Below are 17134 nucleotides of genomic sequence, written 5' to 3' on the forward strand. Positions count from 1 at the left end.
CCTATTTCTCCTCTCTCTTGTCTCTCCTTCTTCCCTCAGTCGGCTGACGTCTATCACCTCCACTCTGTTCCCCAAAGGGAGTCGGAGTGTTGTGCCCAGAGACATGCCCCTTAATATTTTTGTCAAGATTATCCAGTTTATTGCGCAGGTCTGTATCACACTTGCACACACTCTCATGCACAAACTCACATGAAGTCTTAGATGTAGGTTGGTACTCTCTGCTTTAGGTCAAAGCACATGAGAGATGAAGTGGGGTTTGTTGTGTTTAGTGTGGAACCAACAGTGTGCCAACTTCTAAGATTTATTCTGTGCTTCTCTCTGCTATCACTAAGAAACACAAACACTGGTTAATCTAAAATTCTTAGAGAGAGTTGCTGGTAAAACATACTAAACATAGCTAAAACATATATCATTTCAGTACCTAATCCCACAGTTGCTCTGATAATACATGATTACCAAACACTATACAGTATATGACATTTGGTGTAAATAACACATATAGATAAATAACACTTATTATAGCCATACATTGTCTTGTCCTTACATCTCTTTTTTTTCATTTGTTATTTCTGTATGTTATCAGTTATGTAATAAAAATGTCCCATCAGTGCACCATCGGTGACATACAGTCAATGTACTAGCTGCCTCATACCACATTAACTCTGAAATCCTGTAACAGCAGTTTGTTTGTCTTCTGTTCAGGAGAGGCTGGATTTCGCCATGAAGGAGATCATATTTGACCTGCTGAGTGTTGGGAAACCTGCCAAAGCCTTCAGTCTCAACCCCGAGGTAAAAAGAGCACACAGATTTACAGTGTATCCCCTGGCCATATTACAAGGATGAGCATTCCAGTTCTTATTGTTAGTCTTCAGTCAGCGAGGAAGGAAGGTAAAGAACGGTATGCTCTCTGTTGGAGCTTTGAATAGGGACCTTTGCAGCTGTTGTAAAGAGATGCACTTGGGGTTGATGATATGCAATGGGATTACAGGATTCTGGTCATATGGACAGAAACAAATCATTAAAATCACTGCAGTTTAAATGGGGAACTCCACTGATTTTACTTAACTAAAGTCTGTTTACAGATGTTGGGGAGTACTAGCCTGACAAACCAGACCCACATCAAGATGTTGGGTCTGGGAACTCACCATTGGCAGGGCTCAATCCGAGGGGCGGGATAAACCGTTGTCTTTCAAATTCCCTCTGCACGCAATAGCCAACCAGAGCAACGCTAGTTGATAGATTAAACTTTTGCCGTATCCGGATGGCAAAACTCTGAACACATCTTCCTTTTTTAAGAATGACTTCAGTGCTTAACTCCAAGTCTTCCAGAGTCGCGGCCAAAACCGATTCGAAAGACCGCTGTTTGCCAGCAGCAGCAGCCATCATCTTTGTTTTCAAGTAGCAGGGAACCGTCGCAACTCTGCCGTCCTTATGTTAAGCCCGCCCACCGACTCTATACACGATGTGATTGGCCTGACCAGAATTTGGTTTTTCCAGCTCGCAAGCCAACGGAGAGTTGCTAGACTGACCCTGGCTGCAAATTACATTTGCTGCCGCTAGGGATAATTCAGAAATATTTACATTTACAGTAAGACAGTAATCAGGATTTTGAGATCACAATATATAAACCATTAATCATATCCATGTTGTAGTAGTACATTACAGACACTGTAAAATGGAAAAAACAATTATGTATTGAGAGGCACTGACTTTTTGAATGTTTAAAAAAACACAATATTCCCAAACAAACATTCATACACAGAAGTAAAGATACTGTTGTGGCTGGTGATGTGCATTTACTCAATCCCTGCTACAAATTTGCCATTGCTTTTGATAAACAGACTGTCTGGCACATATTGAGGATGCTGTGCTTTATCTACGTTCCAGCGTATGAACATAGGTCTCCGGGCGTTCCTGGTGATAGCAGATGCTCTGCAACAGAAGGACGGAGAGCCTCCCATGCCCAACACAGGAGCAACTCTGCCCTCTGGAAACTCTCTGAAGAAAAAGAAAACTTATCTCAGCAAGACGCTTACTGAAGAGGAAGCAAAACTAATAGGTCTGTGTGTGTCTGTAGGCATTCAAACTAGTGTAACTTGAATGTAGTCTCTAACTCCATGAACTGTCTCTTCCTGTTCTCCACAGGCATGTCATTGTACTACTCCCAGGTGCGAAAGGCTCTGGACAACATCCTGAGACACTTGGACAAGGAGGTGGGTCGTTGTATGATGCTCACCAGCGTCCAGATGCTCAACAAAGAACCAGAGGACATGATCACGTATGTAACTACAAAGTGCAGCAATGTGTCTTTTTAGCCTTTTTTTTCCACTTAAATCTCTATTGACATTAAATGAAATAACAAACTCACAAACAGCAGCATAGAAAACAAAAGTAATCTGGTTTGGAATTGCCTTCACATTTTACAACCTTGGAGAGTAATGTTTCTGTTAACTATTGTTTTAGTCCAGTGTTGTCGTTTGAGTCTCGTATAGGGTCCATTTTCCCCATTTTCTGTCCAGTTGTTTTTCTTGTACTCTCAGTTTATGTGTCAGTCACATTAAAAAGATTTCTTCCACAATTGTTAGCCATTCATTCTTCGTTGGTGGTTATTCCTTACCCCAGTTCCGAGTGATATCTTCCTTGCTAGCATCAAGCAGTATTTTGATCAAATATCTATCACTAGCAATAATATTTTCCTCAGAGAATTTACATAAATAAAGCACCAAACAACTTTTAGGGACCTTATACGCTAGTATTCGTTGTAACTCCTTACTTACCATTTCCCAATATACATTTACTTTCTGACATTTCCAAAAAAAACATGGCAGTGGTCTACATCAACAGACCCCCACCCTCGCCAACATTTCTGGCGACTGCGCAGCTGCTTAATTTAAAATTTTTGAGTAATAGAATGAATGAATGAATGAATGAATGAATGAATGAATGAATTTATTTGGTCATTAGTTATAACCAAAGGGTAGGGTTAGAAGCTTCAGCTTATATAACGCCCCCCCCCTTGTCACATTTTTAAAACAAGTTAAAAACATACCTACATCTACCTACATACATATATACATACATACCTACATACATACCCACAAACATACATACACACATACATACACCCATTAAGGGTCAGTGCTTTATATATATATATATTACAACTGCCATCTTAAGGTAAATAATATCATAATTAATGATGACAACTATAATGGTAATGGTTTTTTGTCATCATCAACATGATTATCCACCTTCACACACAATAATACTCAATGTCTATACTTATCTAGTATCATGTCTTTAAAACCTTTTTTAAATTTAAAAACATTCCCAATATGTTTTAATTCCCTTGGTAATGCATTCCATAACTTCACGCCACAGACAGAAATGCACCTGCTTTTCATTACTGTATTACAGGTAGGTTGTTTCCAATTTAGATCGCCTCTGAGGGCGTAACCCCCTTCTCTTTCTCTAAACATAGTTTGAATATTAGGAGGAAGTAGATTATTTCGGGCTTTATACAAAACTAACGTAGTATTTAGGTTTACCAGGTCCATGAATTTCAGTGTATTTGACTTGAGAAATAAAGAATTAGTATGATAGTGGAAGCCAACATTATTCACAATTCGTATAGCTCTTTTCTGAACTGTGCACACTGTCTGTAGAGTGGTTTTACAGGCATTTCCCCAAATCTCAACACAGTATGTTAAATATGGTAGTATCAGCGTGCTGTAGAGAGTGTTCATAGATCTATAATTTAGGAAGTGTCTGACTTTACTCAACACCCCAATGCTTCTGGAGATTTTGGATCTTACATGATTTACTTGTGATTTCCAACTGATTTTATGGTCAATAATTACCCCCAAAAAGGTGTGTTCATAAACTCTCTCTAACTCTTCTGTGTCTATCCTTAAGCTTACATGAGTTGTTAAATGTGTTTTGCGATTTCCAAAAATCATAAACTTTGTTTTTTTTCAAATTTAAAGATAACTTATTTACATCAAACCACATTTTCAATTTACCTAATTCTACTGTCACTTTGTCCATTAGCTTTTGTAAACAGTGGTCTGTACAAAAAATGTTAGTATCATCTGCAAAAATGACAAATTTCAATATATTGGACACATTACAAATATCATTGATATACATAATGAATAATTTTGGTCCAATTATCGAACCTTGTGGCACGCCACACGTGATGTTAACTAAGTTAGACATGGCATTTCCCACTTGTACATACTGTCTCCTATTTTTGATGTAACTCTTCAGCCATTCCAGACCTACACCTCTGATTCCAAACCTTTCCATTTTTTCCAACATAATATCATGGTCTATAGTATCAAATGCTTTCCTGAGGTCTATGAACCCTCCCACCGCAAACTTCTTATCATCAACTGCACCTGTTAGATTTTCGATAAGTTCCATCAAAGCCATCGATGTTGATCTTTTTTCTCTAAATCCATATTGACAATCAATTAATAGATTATTTTTTTCCACAAAGCAGTCCAGTCTTGCAACAAAAAGTTTTTCAAGTATTTTTGAAAATTGAGATAAGAGTGAGACGGGTCTATAATTTGTATATAATTGTTTGTCTCCGGCCTTGAATAAAATAGAAAACTGATCAGATTCTTCCCTCACGCAAATTCCCTCCAGACTCGTGAACTGGTGCAATCATGACATAACTGTATTTTGAGTTACAAATGGCTAACTTTCCCTGCCTTAAGCAAGCCTGCTTAACGTCCCCCTCCATCTTTGACAGTGGTGAAAGGAAGCCTAAAATCGACCTGTTCAGGACATGTGTGGCTGCCATTCCTCGTATCCTCCCTGATGCCATGTCCAAGCCTGAGCTCATTGACCTTCTCTCACGGTGAGTTAGAGAAGGATTAATGTTTGACTTAATGTTTGTTATTACATGCTAATTCTATTCAAAACGCATATGTTTATTTCAGGTCTATTCCGTTGAGTTACAGCTCACCATTGTTACATATTTTTATACATTTTGAAGAGATTTCTGTTTCTGTCAGTGAGGTCCCACAACGAGATCTTGCTCATTCAACTCTGTTCATGTGTTTTCATCTACCCCTCAGACTTACAGTGCACATGGACGATGAGCTTCGTCTTATTTCCCAGAACTCCCTGCAGAGCCTGTTACTTGATTTCTCAGACTGGAGGGAGGACGTCCTGTTTGGTTACACACATTTCCTTTTGCGCGAGGTATAAATGAACTTGACAGAAACCTGCAGCTACCTAGACAGTAAAATATGATATCCTGCATTTGCATTAGTTGCACTTCCTTTACACATGTGTTTAGGCTTGGTTTATTGATAAATACTAGATAACAGCAGAAAATAGTAAGACAGCGTTTCCCCTAGTAATCTGTCTCCATGGTTTAAGTTGATTCTGCAAAGGTACAGGAAAAACACAACAAGAGTGATTCATAAGGCTTTATCCTTATTACCAACAAATACTAACATACTGTATTGACAATGGCAGCCCTTCTATAAATGTCCCTCTCCAAACTATGCCAGGTTCAAGACACCCATCAAGGTCTGCAGGATGCATCTGTGAAACTCCTTCTCCAGCTGCTCACACAGTGGAGGTTAGCGCTGCAGCTCCAGGGGAAGACGCGAGGTGGAGTTGAGGTTTGTAGTTTAAAAAAAAAACTATTCTACAGACATATCCGCCAGATATCTGTTGCCACATACCGTGCAATATCTCAGACATTACAAGTTGTTTCATTTTCTTTGTTTTGAAATACTTTGTTCATTGATGGTTGACTAAAATGATGAGCTGAAAGGGAGTTGGGATTCTTCAAGTTTGTGTCAACTGCCACAACTAAAGGTTTACTTACTGGTCAAACCAGGTGACTTACAGTAGTATTTGTGACTCTTTTCTTACTCGCCTCCTGCACTCTCTCTCTCTCTCTGTCTTCCGTCTCCATCAGTCCAGTCCCAGATTGCCAGAGCGAAGCCCTCACTGCTCAGTGCTCCATGCGGTTGAGGGCCTGGCTCTGCTGCTCCTCTGCTCGTGTCAGATCAGCACGAGGAAGCTGGCTGTCGGTGTGTTGAGAGAAATACGCTGCCTCTTCACAGCGCTGGGACATGCTGAGGTACAGCACAGGAAACTCACAACATCTCACAACAACCGTATAGCTTTTAAGTTTAGTTAAGTAGTTGTTTATTCAGTCAGTCATCATAAAACAATAATTCTAAACATATCCTAGTGTAAACTCAAACAGTAATTGGTCAATAAAGGGCTTAGGCTGAAGCAAAAGCTTATATATCTTATCCTTTGTTCTTATTGATTAAATCTACCCACCTCAAAGGAAAAGGAAATATAAAAAACAAGCTATAAGTTAAGAAACAAAGTTAAATTAGATTTGTAACCCTCAAAAATTGCATTTCAAACATTTTTCTTGAACACCAAAAAGGGAAAAGAAAAAACTGATGAATATACAACCCAATACAAATATTAACAACATGTATCAAGCAGGTGGTGGCAAATTTCTACTAAAGAGGGAGAAAGGACGTGGAAATAGCAGAATGGAAGGAGAGCCATCTGACCGTAGCTGTGATTAGATATGCAGCCTGTGAATTCTCTCACATTGTATGACGCGGTTATAAAAATAGCTGATTCTATAAATGTCTTTCCCTCTAGGATGATGACAAACCCATGATTGAGGTCATGGACCAGCTGAGCCCAGCTGTAATGGACAGCTTTGTTCACGTGGCAGTCTCCGACTCCGTAAGTGTATTTATGTGAAGGTATCAGGAATGTTAGTATATCAGAAAAACAATTCATATCACAATCTTGCAAATGACTTTATTAGCTGCTGTGTATCATTCTTAAATTCCTCCCCTCCCTCAGTCCACCTTGCCTCTCAGCCACCATGTTGACCTCCAGTGGCTGGTGGAGTGGTCGGCTCGACTGGTGAGCAGCTCCTACGACGTGAAGAGCCCCAGCCACGTCTGGATCTTTGCCCAGTGTGTGAAGGACCCGTGGGTGCTCTGTCTGCACATCTTCTTGCGGCAGGAGCACCTGCCCAAACACTGCCCCACCGCCCTGGGATACGCCTGGCCTTACACTTTTACACGGCTCCAGCTGCTACTGCCACTGGTTGACCCCAAGTACAAGAACACATTCATTATTTTGTACCTTTTAGGCACTTACCTGTTACTTAAATAACAGTCTGTGACCATAGAATGATCACGTATCTCATACAACAAACAATCTGTGTCTATGAGAAATTCAAATATCTGTCCTGCCTATTCTCCTTTTGTCTTTCTGCAGCAGTCCAGTTAATGCTAAGAAGACCAGCACGGCAGGCTCCAGTGACAGCTACATCTCTCTTTGGCGTAACTACCTGATCCTGTGTCTAGGTGTGGCTAAGCCGAGCATCATGTCCCCCGGTCACCTCAGAGCCTCCACACCAGAGATCACGGCCACCACGCCCGACGGCAGCGTCACCTACGACAACAAGGTGTGTGTTTGTGCTTAAAAAAAAAAAAAAATGTTTGGGATCATTTCCAGGTCTTAAAAAGCTTTGGAATTTCAGAAACTTCACGAAAAAGCCTGCAACTAACATTTATTTGGATTATTACTTATTCTGTCGGTTATTCTTCGACTGATTGATTAGCCTAGTTGTTTAGGATCTGAAATGTCAGAAAATGGTGAAACATTATTCATCACAATTTCCCAGAACCAACCAGCCAAAATCCAAACATTATAATATATTTTTTAAATATTATAACGATATAAACAGAGAAAACAAATCCTCACATTGGAGACATTGTAACCAAAGAAAGATTGATATATTTGCATGAAAAGATGAATTGATTATCAAAGCAGCTGCAAATTGATTTATCGTTTTAAGCTCTTAGGGAAAATATTGAATATATTGTTGCTCTGACCTGATGCACTGATGAATGTGATTTTAATCGTAAAGAATAATCTTCAGGCAGAGGAGCTGTCATCATTAATAAAAAATAAAAATAAAAACTCAACCCTGTACTAATAATGATAGTGTAAGTAAGTAAGTGAAGTGTATATTGTAACCAGCTTTTTGTAAATTTGGAAAATTGTATCATCAATGTTTGTGTATTTCTTTTTATCGCTCAGGTGATAGGCACTCCCTCAGTAGCCTGGCTTTTAAAACAGCTCGTCCCGCTGATGAGAGCTGAGAGTTTGGAGATTACCGAGTCTCTGGTGCTGGGATTTGGATGCACAAACGCTCTGGTCTTCAGGTACTGGAACAGCGACATGCAGAAATGTACACCGACAAAACGCATAGAGCTTGCATTGTACACATGGACTTGGGTCAAGTGCTAGATATTGTTTTAGCTACTAAGATGTCAAATAATTAGTTAATTACAAAAAAAATAATTTCTAAATGTAATGCTCTGTTCAACAATCATAAAACTGCTTTTTGTCATTGTTATGTGACCAAGGCCTGTTGTTCTTTGGTGTGAGATTTTGCTTTGGTGGTGAATTAACACACAAAGCCTGAATGGAGGGAATGCCACAAAACAGATGCACATTAGATCACAATAGAAAATGGATGATGTGCTAGATTTGCTCCTTATCTCTTACATAAGAAAGTCTTTTCATGCTGCCTTCTTCTATTACTGAGTCCATCTGTCCTTACATTCTCTTCATAACTGAGATAAGCTGCATGCCTCTTTGACATTCAGAAAGAAAAGAAAAACTGCGTCACTGATGTAGAAGAGATTCATGGAACAGAGATATATCACATTTTTTTAAGGGACAGAGGTTCCATTATGAAAGGGAGGTATTTCGTTTTAAAAGAGATCATCTATTTTTAATCTGAAATGTTTTCCAAAAGGGCGCTCACTGTTATTAAGGGGATTAAGGTCTCCCTAGACAAATTTGTCTAACATGACTGTGTTTGAGGATTAGTGGTTTTAGGGCATGTGACATTTGGGTTGCACAAGATCTGTTACAAACTCGTTCCCTTAAATCAGGCCGTCCTCCATCTACAGGGAAGGAGATTTGATCGGTCGCATTAAGCAATGGGGCAATCAATTTATTTTTGCCCTCTCTGATCCTGTTTAGGGAGCTAGTCGAAGAACTCCATCCACTGATGAAGGAAGCCCTGGAACGTAGGCCTGAGGTAACACACACACACACACACACACACACACACACACACACACACACACAGTGAGAGAGAAACACACTGACAGCACTTGAACAGAATTAGGTTCATTTTATTGATCTGAGACAGAAAATTGTGAAACTCTTCTCTTCATGAAATAGAATCCTGGGTTAGACTTCTTTTATATACGGCAGTTAATAGACTTAATAAGACTGTAGAAGTTAGTATATAGTATATAGTGTATGCTCATAGCTATTATAGATGTTTTTCATTGGTTAATGATTTATTGTATAGGAAAATTGAGTATTTGTACTGCTAATGTAAAGATAAGTCTCTTTTCCTTTCAAGAACCAAGTATCCCAGTATAAACACAAAAACATGCGTATATTAACACACATTTAGCAGTAAATGGAAAACCTGTCTGTGCTCTCAGAACAAGAAGCGCCGAGAGAGGAGGGATCTTCTCAGGCTGCAGCTGCTGAGGATCTTTGAACTACTGGCTAATGCAGGGGTTATCAGTGACAGGTAGCACACACATGTAATCCACTGAGTGCCCTCTAGTTTCTTCTGTTTGCCCTTTTCCTTATGTGCTTGGGCTCAGGTGTAATCATTAATGCTTTTTCCCTGTCGATTTACATATCCATCCTTCTCTCCTTCCTTCTATAATTTCTAGCCTGCTAATGCACATGTAAAATTAGATTTCCATCTCCTCCTCTACAGCACCAATGGAGCACTGGAGCGTGATTCCCTGGCCCTGGGTGCCTTGTTTCTCGAGTATGTTGATCTAACCCGGATGCTTTTGGAGGCTGAGAATGAGAAGGAGCTTGACGTGCTTAAAGACATCAGAGCCCATTTTAGCGGGATGGTGGCTAATCTCATTCAGTGTGTTCCTGGTAAATCATTTTTTACTTATAATTCATAATACATTGGTCTGTCAGTACTAGTAGTTGTAGTAGCCGTGGCTTTCGCAGTTTTCCTCAGCCACAGACAAACATAAGGTCTAATGTCAGCCAGACTTAAATTTACTCTTGAAATCTTTGAGCATCTCTCTATTTTGACCCTCCATGTCTCTCTCCTTCTCTCTCTCTCTCTCTCTCTCTCTCTCTCACCCTCACATCTGCGCAGTCCACCACAGGCGCTTTCTCTTCCCTCAACAGTCTCTGAGACACCATCTTTTCATCCTCTTCAGCCAATGGGCTGGACCTTTCAGTGTCATGTTCACTCCCCTCGATCGTTACAGTGACCGTAACCACCAGATCACTCGCTACCAATACTGTGCTCTCAAAGTAAGCAATACCCATACTTCCCAAACCTTACTACACAGCAGGAGTTACAGAAACCTTAGCGTTAACTCAACTTTTGTCTCCTAGGCCATGTCAGCAGTTCTGTGTTGCGGTCCAGTGTTTGACAATGTGGGTCTCTCCACTGACGGCTATCTCTACAAATGGCTTGACAACATCTTGGCCTGCCACGACCTACGGGTAGGTCAACTCAGGGATCAAATGTTGCCTCTAACTTGTTGCACAGGAGCTCTCTATGTGTTTTCGGGTACACCTTAAGAAGTTTGAATAATTCAAACACAATCATATAAAACTCCAACATGTTATTATTCAAGTCTTAAGTTTTCTTTAATGCTGTTGCTCCTTTTGTGCTAATCCTGTCTGGGGATTAGTCCCTCTTCATGATAACACGTGTTTGCCCTAGGTGCACCGTCTGGGATGTGAGGTGGTCATCCTGCTCTTAGAACTGAACCCAGACCAAATCAATCTATTCAACTGGGCCGTGGACCGCTGCTTCACTGGATCTTACCAGCTGGCATCTGGCTGCTTTAAGGCCATCGCCACTGTCTGCGGCAACAGGTGGGGAATCATGCATTTGTTACAGTTGTTAGAATCTGCCCTGCTGACGTTTGCTGTATCAAGACACTGAAGATCCACCAGCTCCAGGAAACCGCTCTATAGCTTTTAACCTCTTTGCTGGAATGTTTAAATGTGTAAACATTAAAATCTGAAATGTAATTTCCCACACTGCTCCAACTAAAGACCATTTCTCCTCACGTTGCCAGGAATTACCCATGTGACCTTGTGACTTTGCTCAATCTGGTGTTGTTCAAGGCCTCAGACACCAGCAGGGAAATATATGAGATATCCATGCAGCTGATGCAGGTACATACACACATTCATAAAGGGTACATAAACACAGTTCTGTTAAATATGTATTAATTGCACACAAAGAGATGGGAAAGGAGAACACAAGCATAAAGCCTAAACCTGACATGCATTTTGACTTTAAAAGATGAATAATGTGTCTGCAGGTGCTGGAGTCTAAGCTGTGTGCGTACTCTAAGCGGATGGTGGAGCAGAAGCCTGGTAATATTTTGTATGGAACACACGGCCCCCTGCCTCCCCTGTACAGCGTCAACCTGTCTCAACTCTCAATCCAGCTGGCCAGCATGTACCCAGAGCTCACTCTGCCTCTTTTCTCAGGTACATTTTTCAGGGATAATGTGTACACAGGTTATGTACCACATACTGGAATACTTAATTAGAGAGTCCAGGAAACAGGACCAAGACTAAAATCCTATTATGTTTATTTTGTGGAGAACAGTACATCCTAGGTGCAGTTGTAAATAAAAATCTCACTCCACCCCCCACCCTGTTATGTCTCCCTACATTATCATGTTTCTACACCAAACACTGTATATCAGATTAAGGAAAAAGTTGCTGTTTTATCATGACATTACTGTCCAATGTGCTGAATACTACTACCGTCACATTCAAAACTCCTAGGAGGGCAGTATTCTCCCTGAGACGGTTGTTAAATTTGCTCCCAATGTCTTTCTCCTGTTATTGAACACATTCAAAGAACGCTCAGCTTCCTCAAGGCACCTCTAACATTAACATTCTCTGACATTTTTTGTACCTGTGCAGAGGTGAGCCAGCGTTTCTCAACCACCCACCCCAACGGCAGGCAGATCATGCTGTCCTACCTGCTACCCTGGCTTAGTAACATTGAGCTAGTGGACACGGGGCTCCTACCCCCTGCCTCAAGCCCCTGCACACCAGAGGAAGAACCTTGTGGTCAGGGGCAGGGCATGGGTCTGTCGCCTAGTCTGAGAGGCAACGGCTGGGGCTCCCTGCAGGCAACCTCACTGGTGCTCAATAACCTCATGTTCATGACTGCCAAGGTAGGAAGCCGTGTTTGTGAAATTTTTCCCCCTTTTCCAGTGAAATCTCCTGCCTTTCAACTGCATTTTTTTCTTCACATTATCAGTATGGAGATGAGGTTCCTGGCCCAGAGATTGAGAATGCCTGGAACACTCTCGTGTCCAATGAGAGGTGGAGCAACAATTTACGGATCACGCTGCAGTTCCTTATCAGCCTGTGTGGAGTCAGCAGTGATACCACACTGTTGCCTTATGTAAGTGTAGTCTGTACACACTGACACACTACTCTAAAGAAAGTGGCCTCTGTTAAAACCCCCAGTTTTTAAACTTATTTAAATACCATAACAAATGTGCAGAGGTAATGTGAATGAATACTGTATATATATATATATATATATATATAATTTTATTTTATTTATTTTTTTAGATCAAGAAGGTAGTGATCTACCTGTGTCGCAACAACACCATCCAGACTATGGAGGAGCTCCTGTTTGAGCTGCAGCAGACTGACCCAGTTAACCCTGTAGTATTGCACTGTGACAACCCTCCCTTCTATCGCTTTGCTGCCAGCAACAAAGCCTCCACCTCCCAGACAGGTGAGAGGAGACGTTCCTGTCATATTCTATATTTTCATCTCAACATGGGCTTTGAACTTGATAGCTTTTTATATGACAGATGGCTGACTGTACTATATCTTTGAAGATTATCTCTGAAATGTCTTATGCGTAGGCACCACGTCCAGCAGTAACACTGTGGTGGCTGGTCAGGAGATCCTGACAGACACAGATGAGAACAAGCTGGTCAGAGAGAGTGAAGAGCGGTCAGTATTTTTTTCCCAAGAGGCTTGCGCAACTAGATAAAATATGTCAAACATGTCCGCATCGAATCAGTTACGCAGTGATATTAACATCAATGTTTTTAAACCTTTCAGTCACAATATAAGACTATACACTTTTCAGACTCTGAAACTTTTAACGTCATGTATTTTCTCTCAGCATGGCCAGGGCTCACAACAGACTGGAGTCTCGCTACAGCAACAGCTCCTGCGGCTCCTACGAGGATGAAAAGAGTAAGTTGTCTTGGTTCTCATGAGAATGGATGTACAAACTTGCTGTACTTGTACAATGTGCACTCACACACACAGCCCACAGGGAATCACAGCTGAAAGAGCTCCAGGACAAGGATTCTTCCTGTCAGTCCATTGTGTTCGCCACTTTAACCTAAAACCTTCATGCTAATTGTTTCTGACCCCCCTCCATACAGACATAAATGTACAGATTGACAGTACATTGTTTTTATGGCGAAGGCACTGTTCAAAGGAAAGGAATCAATAGCCAAATAAGCACAGCTTTTCTGGCGTTGCTAGGCTGAAACCTGTGTCTTATTCACTGCATTTCATTTTTGTTGTTTATGTTGTAGTTGTATATCAAACATGTTATTTGGATACGAGCCAAGGTCCACCACTGTCCCCTTTGACACAGATTTAACACAACCACACTGATACCCAGTCTATCTTTAGCAAACGTCTGTGTTGGGAGGCTTCCAGGCGTGAGTCTGCTGCAGGTAGTCCTCATGTGACTAAGCATGTCACTGTTTTATGTTGTCAAGCACTTTAAAAGGAAACATATCTTCCTCAGTATATATGTTTTCCTTTTTTGGAAATACGCTCATTCCTTTTCTTTCTGAAAATTAGATGATGTTGGTAAGGTTATGTGTCAGACTATTTCTTGGCTGGAACAAGTATCTTCGTGGAGTCTCCGCTGTCCGCATAGCAACTGTCCGTAAATAGGCAAATTGTCATCTTGGTTAATTTTGTCTGGATTAAACAAATGAGATATATCCGTGTTAATTAGTGCGCTTTAGAGGTGATGGTAAAAAATGTGTACGCTAAGCTAAGTTAGCCGTCTGTAGTTTCATATTTATCGTACAGATGTGGTAGGGGTATCAATCTTCTCATTAACTCTTGACAAGACAGCGAATAAGCGTGTTTCCCAAAATGTCAAACCTTTAAGCAAAGTATTAAACATCATAAAATAAATGTAGGTACATAAAAGAAAGACCCATAAATGACTTTGATTTCTCATTACAATCTGTACATTTCAGTAGTTGTAGACTAAAGAAAAGGAAATACACTTTACATTAGCTGTTTCTCACTGCTTCAATATTTACATAGGGAAAACCTTTTTGTGCTTGACGGTCTATGCTCAATGTATTATGCAAAGATATCATTAAAGTTCATAGAGAGAGCCTCATGTGTGTGAGATATATGTTTCAAGTATTTGTATTAACTAAATCCTGGGATTGGTCTGTTTTTATAGCTGACCCACTCCCGCCATATGCTGGTTGGCTGCTGGGTGTTCTGGAGACCAACCACCCTCAGCCGTTACCCATGCCCGTTAACGGAGGCTGCTGGGCTCCTCTGGTTGACTACCTCCCAGAAACCATCACACCTAGAGGACCACTGCATAGGTACACACAAACAAGCATAGGCACAAACTGTACAGACAAGCTACTCTGAAGCAACCACAAAAATGACACACAGAAAGAAGAGAGAGTTGGAACAGTTATCAGCAACGTATCAGCAGAGTCAGCAAAGCAAGGTTTTTTTCTAACACGGGCAACTTACACCGACCCACAGATGGTGTGATAAACTCGAGCACAAAATGAAACCCAGCCAGCTTGCTCTGTCTCTGCTATGTAGAGAATAAATATTAGGAGGGATTTACTAATTCATCTTCTCCATCTCTCTCTTGACACCTTAAAAGTCATTACTGAAGATGAGATGAAAATGAGATTCTGTATCTGCAGTTTGTCATGTTAATTGTCATTCAGTACTAAGATGAGCCTCACAATTCCAGCAGCAATATATACACAAAACTAGTTTCCAGTATAAAACTTAATACTGAGTAACAAATTCTTTCTGGAAATCACTTTTTTTGCACAGTCTGTCTCAGTTGTCTCAAGCACATTCTTTAACTTACTGATCCTCCAACCAATAAAGAATGCAGGTATTCTCTTGAATGTAGTTTTCTTGAGCTTTTTTCTATATTGATTTGATTTAGAGCTGAAACAATTAGTTGATTAATTGATTAGTTGACCGACAGAAAATGTATCCGAAATTGTTTTAATTGAATTCATTTTCATAATTTTCTTAGTCTTTTATGTTTGTAAATAAATTTAAAAAAAACTGAAGACGGTGCCTTGCACTCTGGAAAATTGCATCCCTGATTTGATTGAAGGAAAGGATTCTTTTCTTTTTGTCCCTTTATTCTGAATAACAGAACATACATGTTGTCAGAGCTATATATTCGGGATATTTGCTCCAGGACAATACATGTGGGCTAACTGATGTCACAGGGGCTTTAACCCAAGCCTTAAAGGATGGTCACATTCCTCAGTACACAACCTTACAGCCCTCACATGGACCAAGTATTGTTGATATTTTGTGCACTCATTGGAGTTGTGTGTTGGTTCTCAGGTGTAACATTGCAGTGATCTTCATGACTGAAATGGTGGTGGACCACAGCGTGAGAGAAGACTGGGCTTTACACCTGCCTTTGCTACTACACGCCCTCTTCTTGGGTAGGCGTACACAGCATACACATAACTTAACTCTGGTCTATCTTTTTCTTGGTAAGTCTAGCCTTTAGTGGATTAATCTTGAAAAGAAAAAGAGGAATGAAAAGTATAATTTAAACAAAGAAAACAGTTAAAAGAAAACCGGCAACCGTTTAAACTCTGAGAAGTTCTCCAGCCAATCTCACTCTTATCTCCCAATGAGGGAACACGAGGTAGACTTAAAGGAACTTAAACTAAAAAGATAAGATCGAAAATCATCATTCAATGTCCTGACAAAAACAACGTCCTCTCCCCACACACACACACACACACACACACACACACACATACACACACACACACAAATAACCTTGAGATGTGTAGGTATTTTCTATGACATCCAATAAGCTCATAGCGTAACAGAATGAGGTTTTATCTCCCTCCTTCACAGACGTGCATTTCAGGACAGACCCATACAGACACATTCCCCAGTGTTATCTAACATGTGGACACATACCTACCCTGTCAGCTGTTCAGAAATGTATTATCAATGTACTCAGCATATTTAGCATACTAACCCTCAAGTTTAGGCTGTTCATCCAATCTGTGCTACTGTGTGCATTAAGCTGTCTAAGAATACATTTTGTATGGTTTAATATTATATATTTTTACTAATAGTGGGGTTTTATTTATAGTAATATAATAGTAGGAGATACACGCTCCCTAGTTGGGAGTTGTCATAGCAACCAATGAAGCACAACAAGCCCTTGTACAAGTTGCCATTTAAGAAAGCGTACACCAAAATTTATCTAGCAATATTTCAATTATCCTAATATATTTTATCCTTATGAATAATTACTTGCTAAGAATTACATTTTAAGCAAGACAGATATGCAGATAAATGTCAGCATCAATACAAGCTAATAAAAAAGGGGCAACCAAGTCTCTTAATTATTTTTGCTGTGTTTTTTGTCATTCTTTGTGTGTATCTGTTCCCACCTGTTAGTATAGTGATCTCAATCATGTTGTTGTCTTACTGGATGTGTATTTGATCGGGCAGGTCTGGACCACTACAGACCAGAGGTCTATGAACACAGCAAACGTCTCCTTCTCCACCTCCTAATTGCACTCTCCTGCAACAACAACTTCCAGGTCAGAGTGGGATCCTCATACTAGTTGTTGTTGTTGTTGTTGTTGTTGTTGTTATTATTATGCCATTTTAGCCTGAATTAACATTGCATATAGTGGCACTGGAAAGTTATTCAGTCAAAAATGAATTTCAATTTTCCACTGAT

At 40.3% G+C, this 17134-nt stretch overlaps 1 protein-coding gene across 8 annotated transcripts in view; it reads left to right on the forward strand.

Annotated features, from left to right (window-relative positions):
- Positions 1 to 17134, forward strand: part of fryb (furry homolog b (Drosophila)) — a 73768-nt gene that overhangs the window by 41257 nt on the left and 15377 nt on the right. For all 8 annotated transcript variants that reach the window (XM_039776876.1, XM_039776870.1, XM_039776872.1 and 5 more), the window contains exons 13-40: positions 40 to 148; positions 703 to 789; positions 1888 to 2059; positions 2146 to 2278; positions 4760 to 4867; positions 5088 to 5214; positions 5529 to 5642; positions 5945 to 6109; positions 6658 to 6744; positions 6868 to 7127; positions 7291 to 7480; positions 8119 to 8243; positions 9073 to 9130; positions 9549 to 9640; positions 9836 to 10008; positions 10241 to 10401; positions 10486 to 10596; positions 10820 to 10974; positions 11181 to 11280; positions 11430 to 11601; positions 12046 to 12302; positions 12389 to 12535; positions 12709 to 12877; positions 13011 to 13101; positions 13277 to 13350; positions 14600 to 14750; positions 15760 to 15863; positions 16900 to 16991. In XM_039776876.1, coding sequence (XP_039632810.1) covers positions 40 to 148; positions 703 to 789; positions 1888 to 2059; positions 2146 to 2278; positions 4760 to 4867; positions 5088 to 5214; positions 5529 to 5642; positions 5945 to 6109; positions 6658 to 6744; positions 6868 to 7127; positions 7291 to 7480; positions 8119 to 8243; positions 9073 to 9130; positions 9549 to 9640; positions 9836 to 10008; positions 10241 to 10401; positions 10486 to 10596; positions 10820 to 10974; positions 11181 to 11280; positions 11430 to 11601; positions 12046 to 12302; positions 12389 to 12535; positions 12709 to 12877; positions 13011 to 13101; positions 13277 to 13350; positions 14600 to 14750; positions 15760 to 15863; positions 16900 to 16991 — 3784 coding nt within the window. The remainder of the gene's footprint in view (positions 1 to 39; positions 149 to 702; positions 790 to 1887; positions 2060 to 2145; positions 2279 to 4759; positions 4868 to 5087; positions 5215 to 5528; positions 5643 to 5944; positions 6110 to 6657; positions 6745 to 6867; positions 7128 to 7290; positions 7481 to 8118; positions 8244 to 9072; positions 9131 to 9548; positions 9641 to 9835; positions 10009 to 10240; positions 10402 to 10485; positions 10597 to 10819; positions 10975 to 11180; positions 11281 to 11429; positions 11602 to 12045; positions 12303 to 12388; positions 12536 to 12708; positions 12878 to 13010; positions 13102 to 13276; positions 13351 to 14599; positions 14751 to 15759; positions 15864 to 16899; positions 16992 to 17134) is intronic.

This window comes from Perca fluviatilis, chromosome 16, assembly GCF_010015445.1.
Source record: "Perca fluviatilis chromosome 16, GENO_Pfluv_1.0, whole genome shotgun sequence".
In the NCBI taxonomy this organism is placed as follows: domain Eukaryota; kingdom Metazoa; phylum Chordata; class Actinopteri; order Perciformes; family Percidae; genus Perca; species Perca fluviatilis.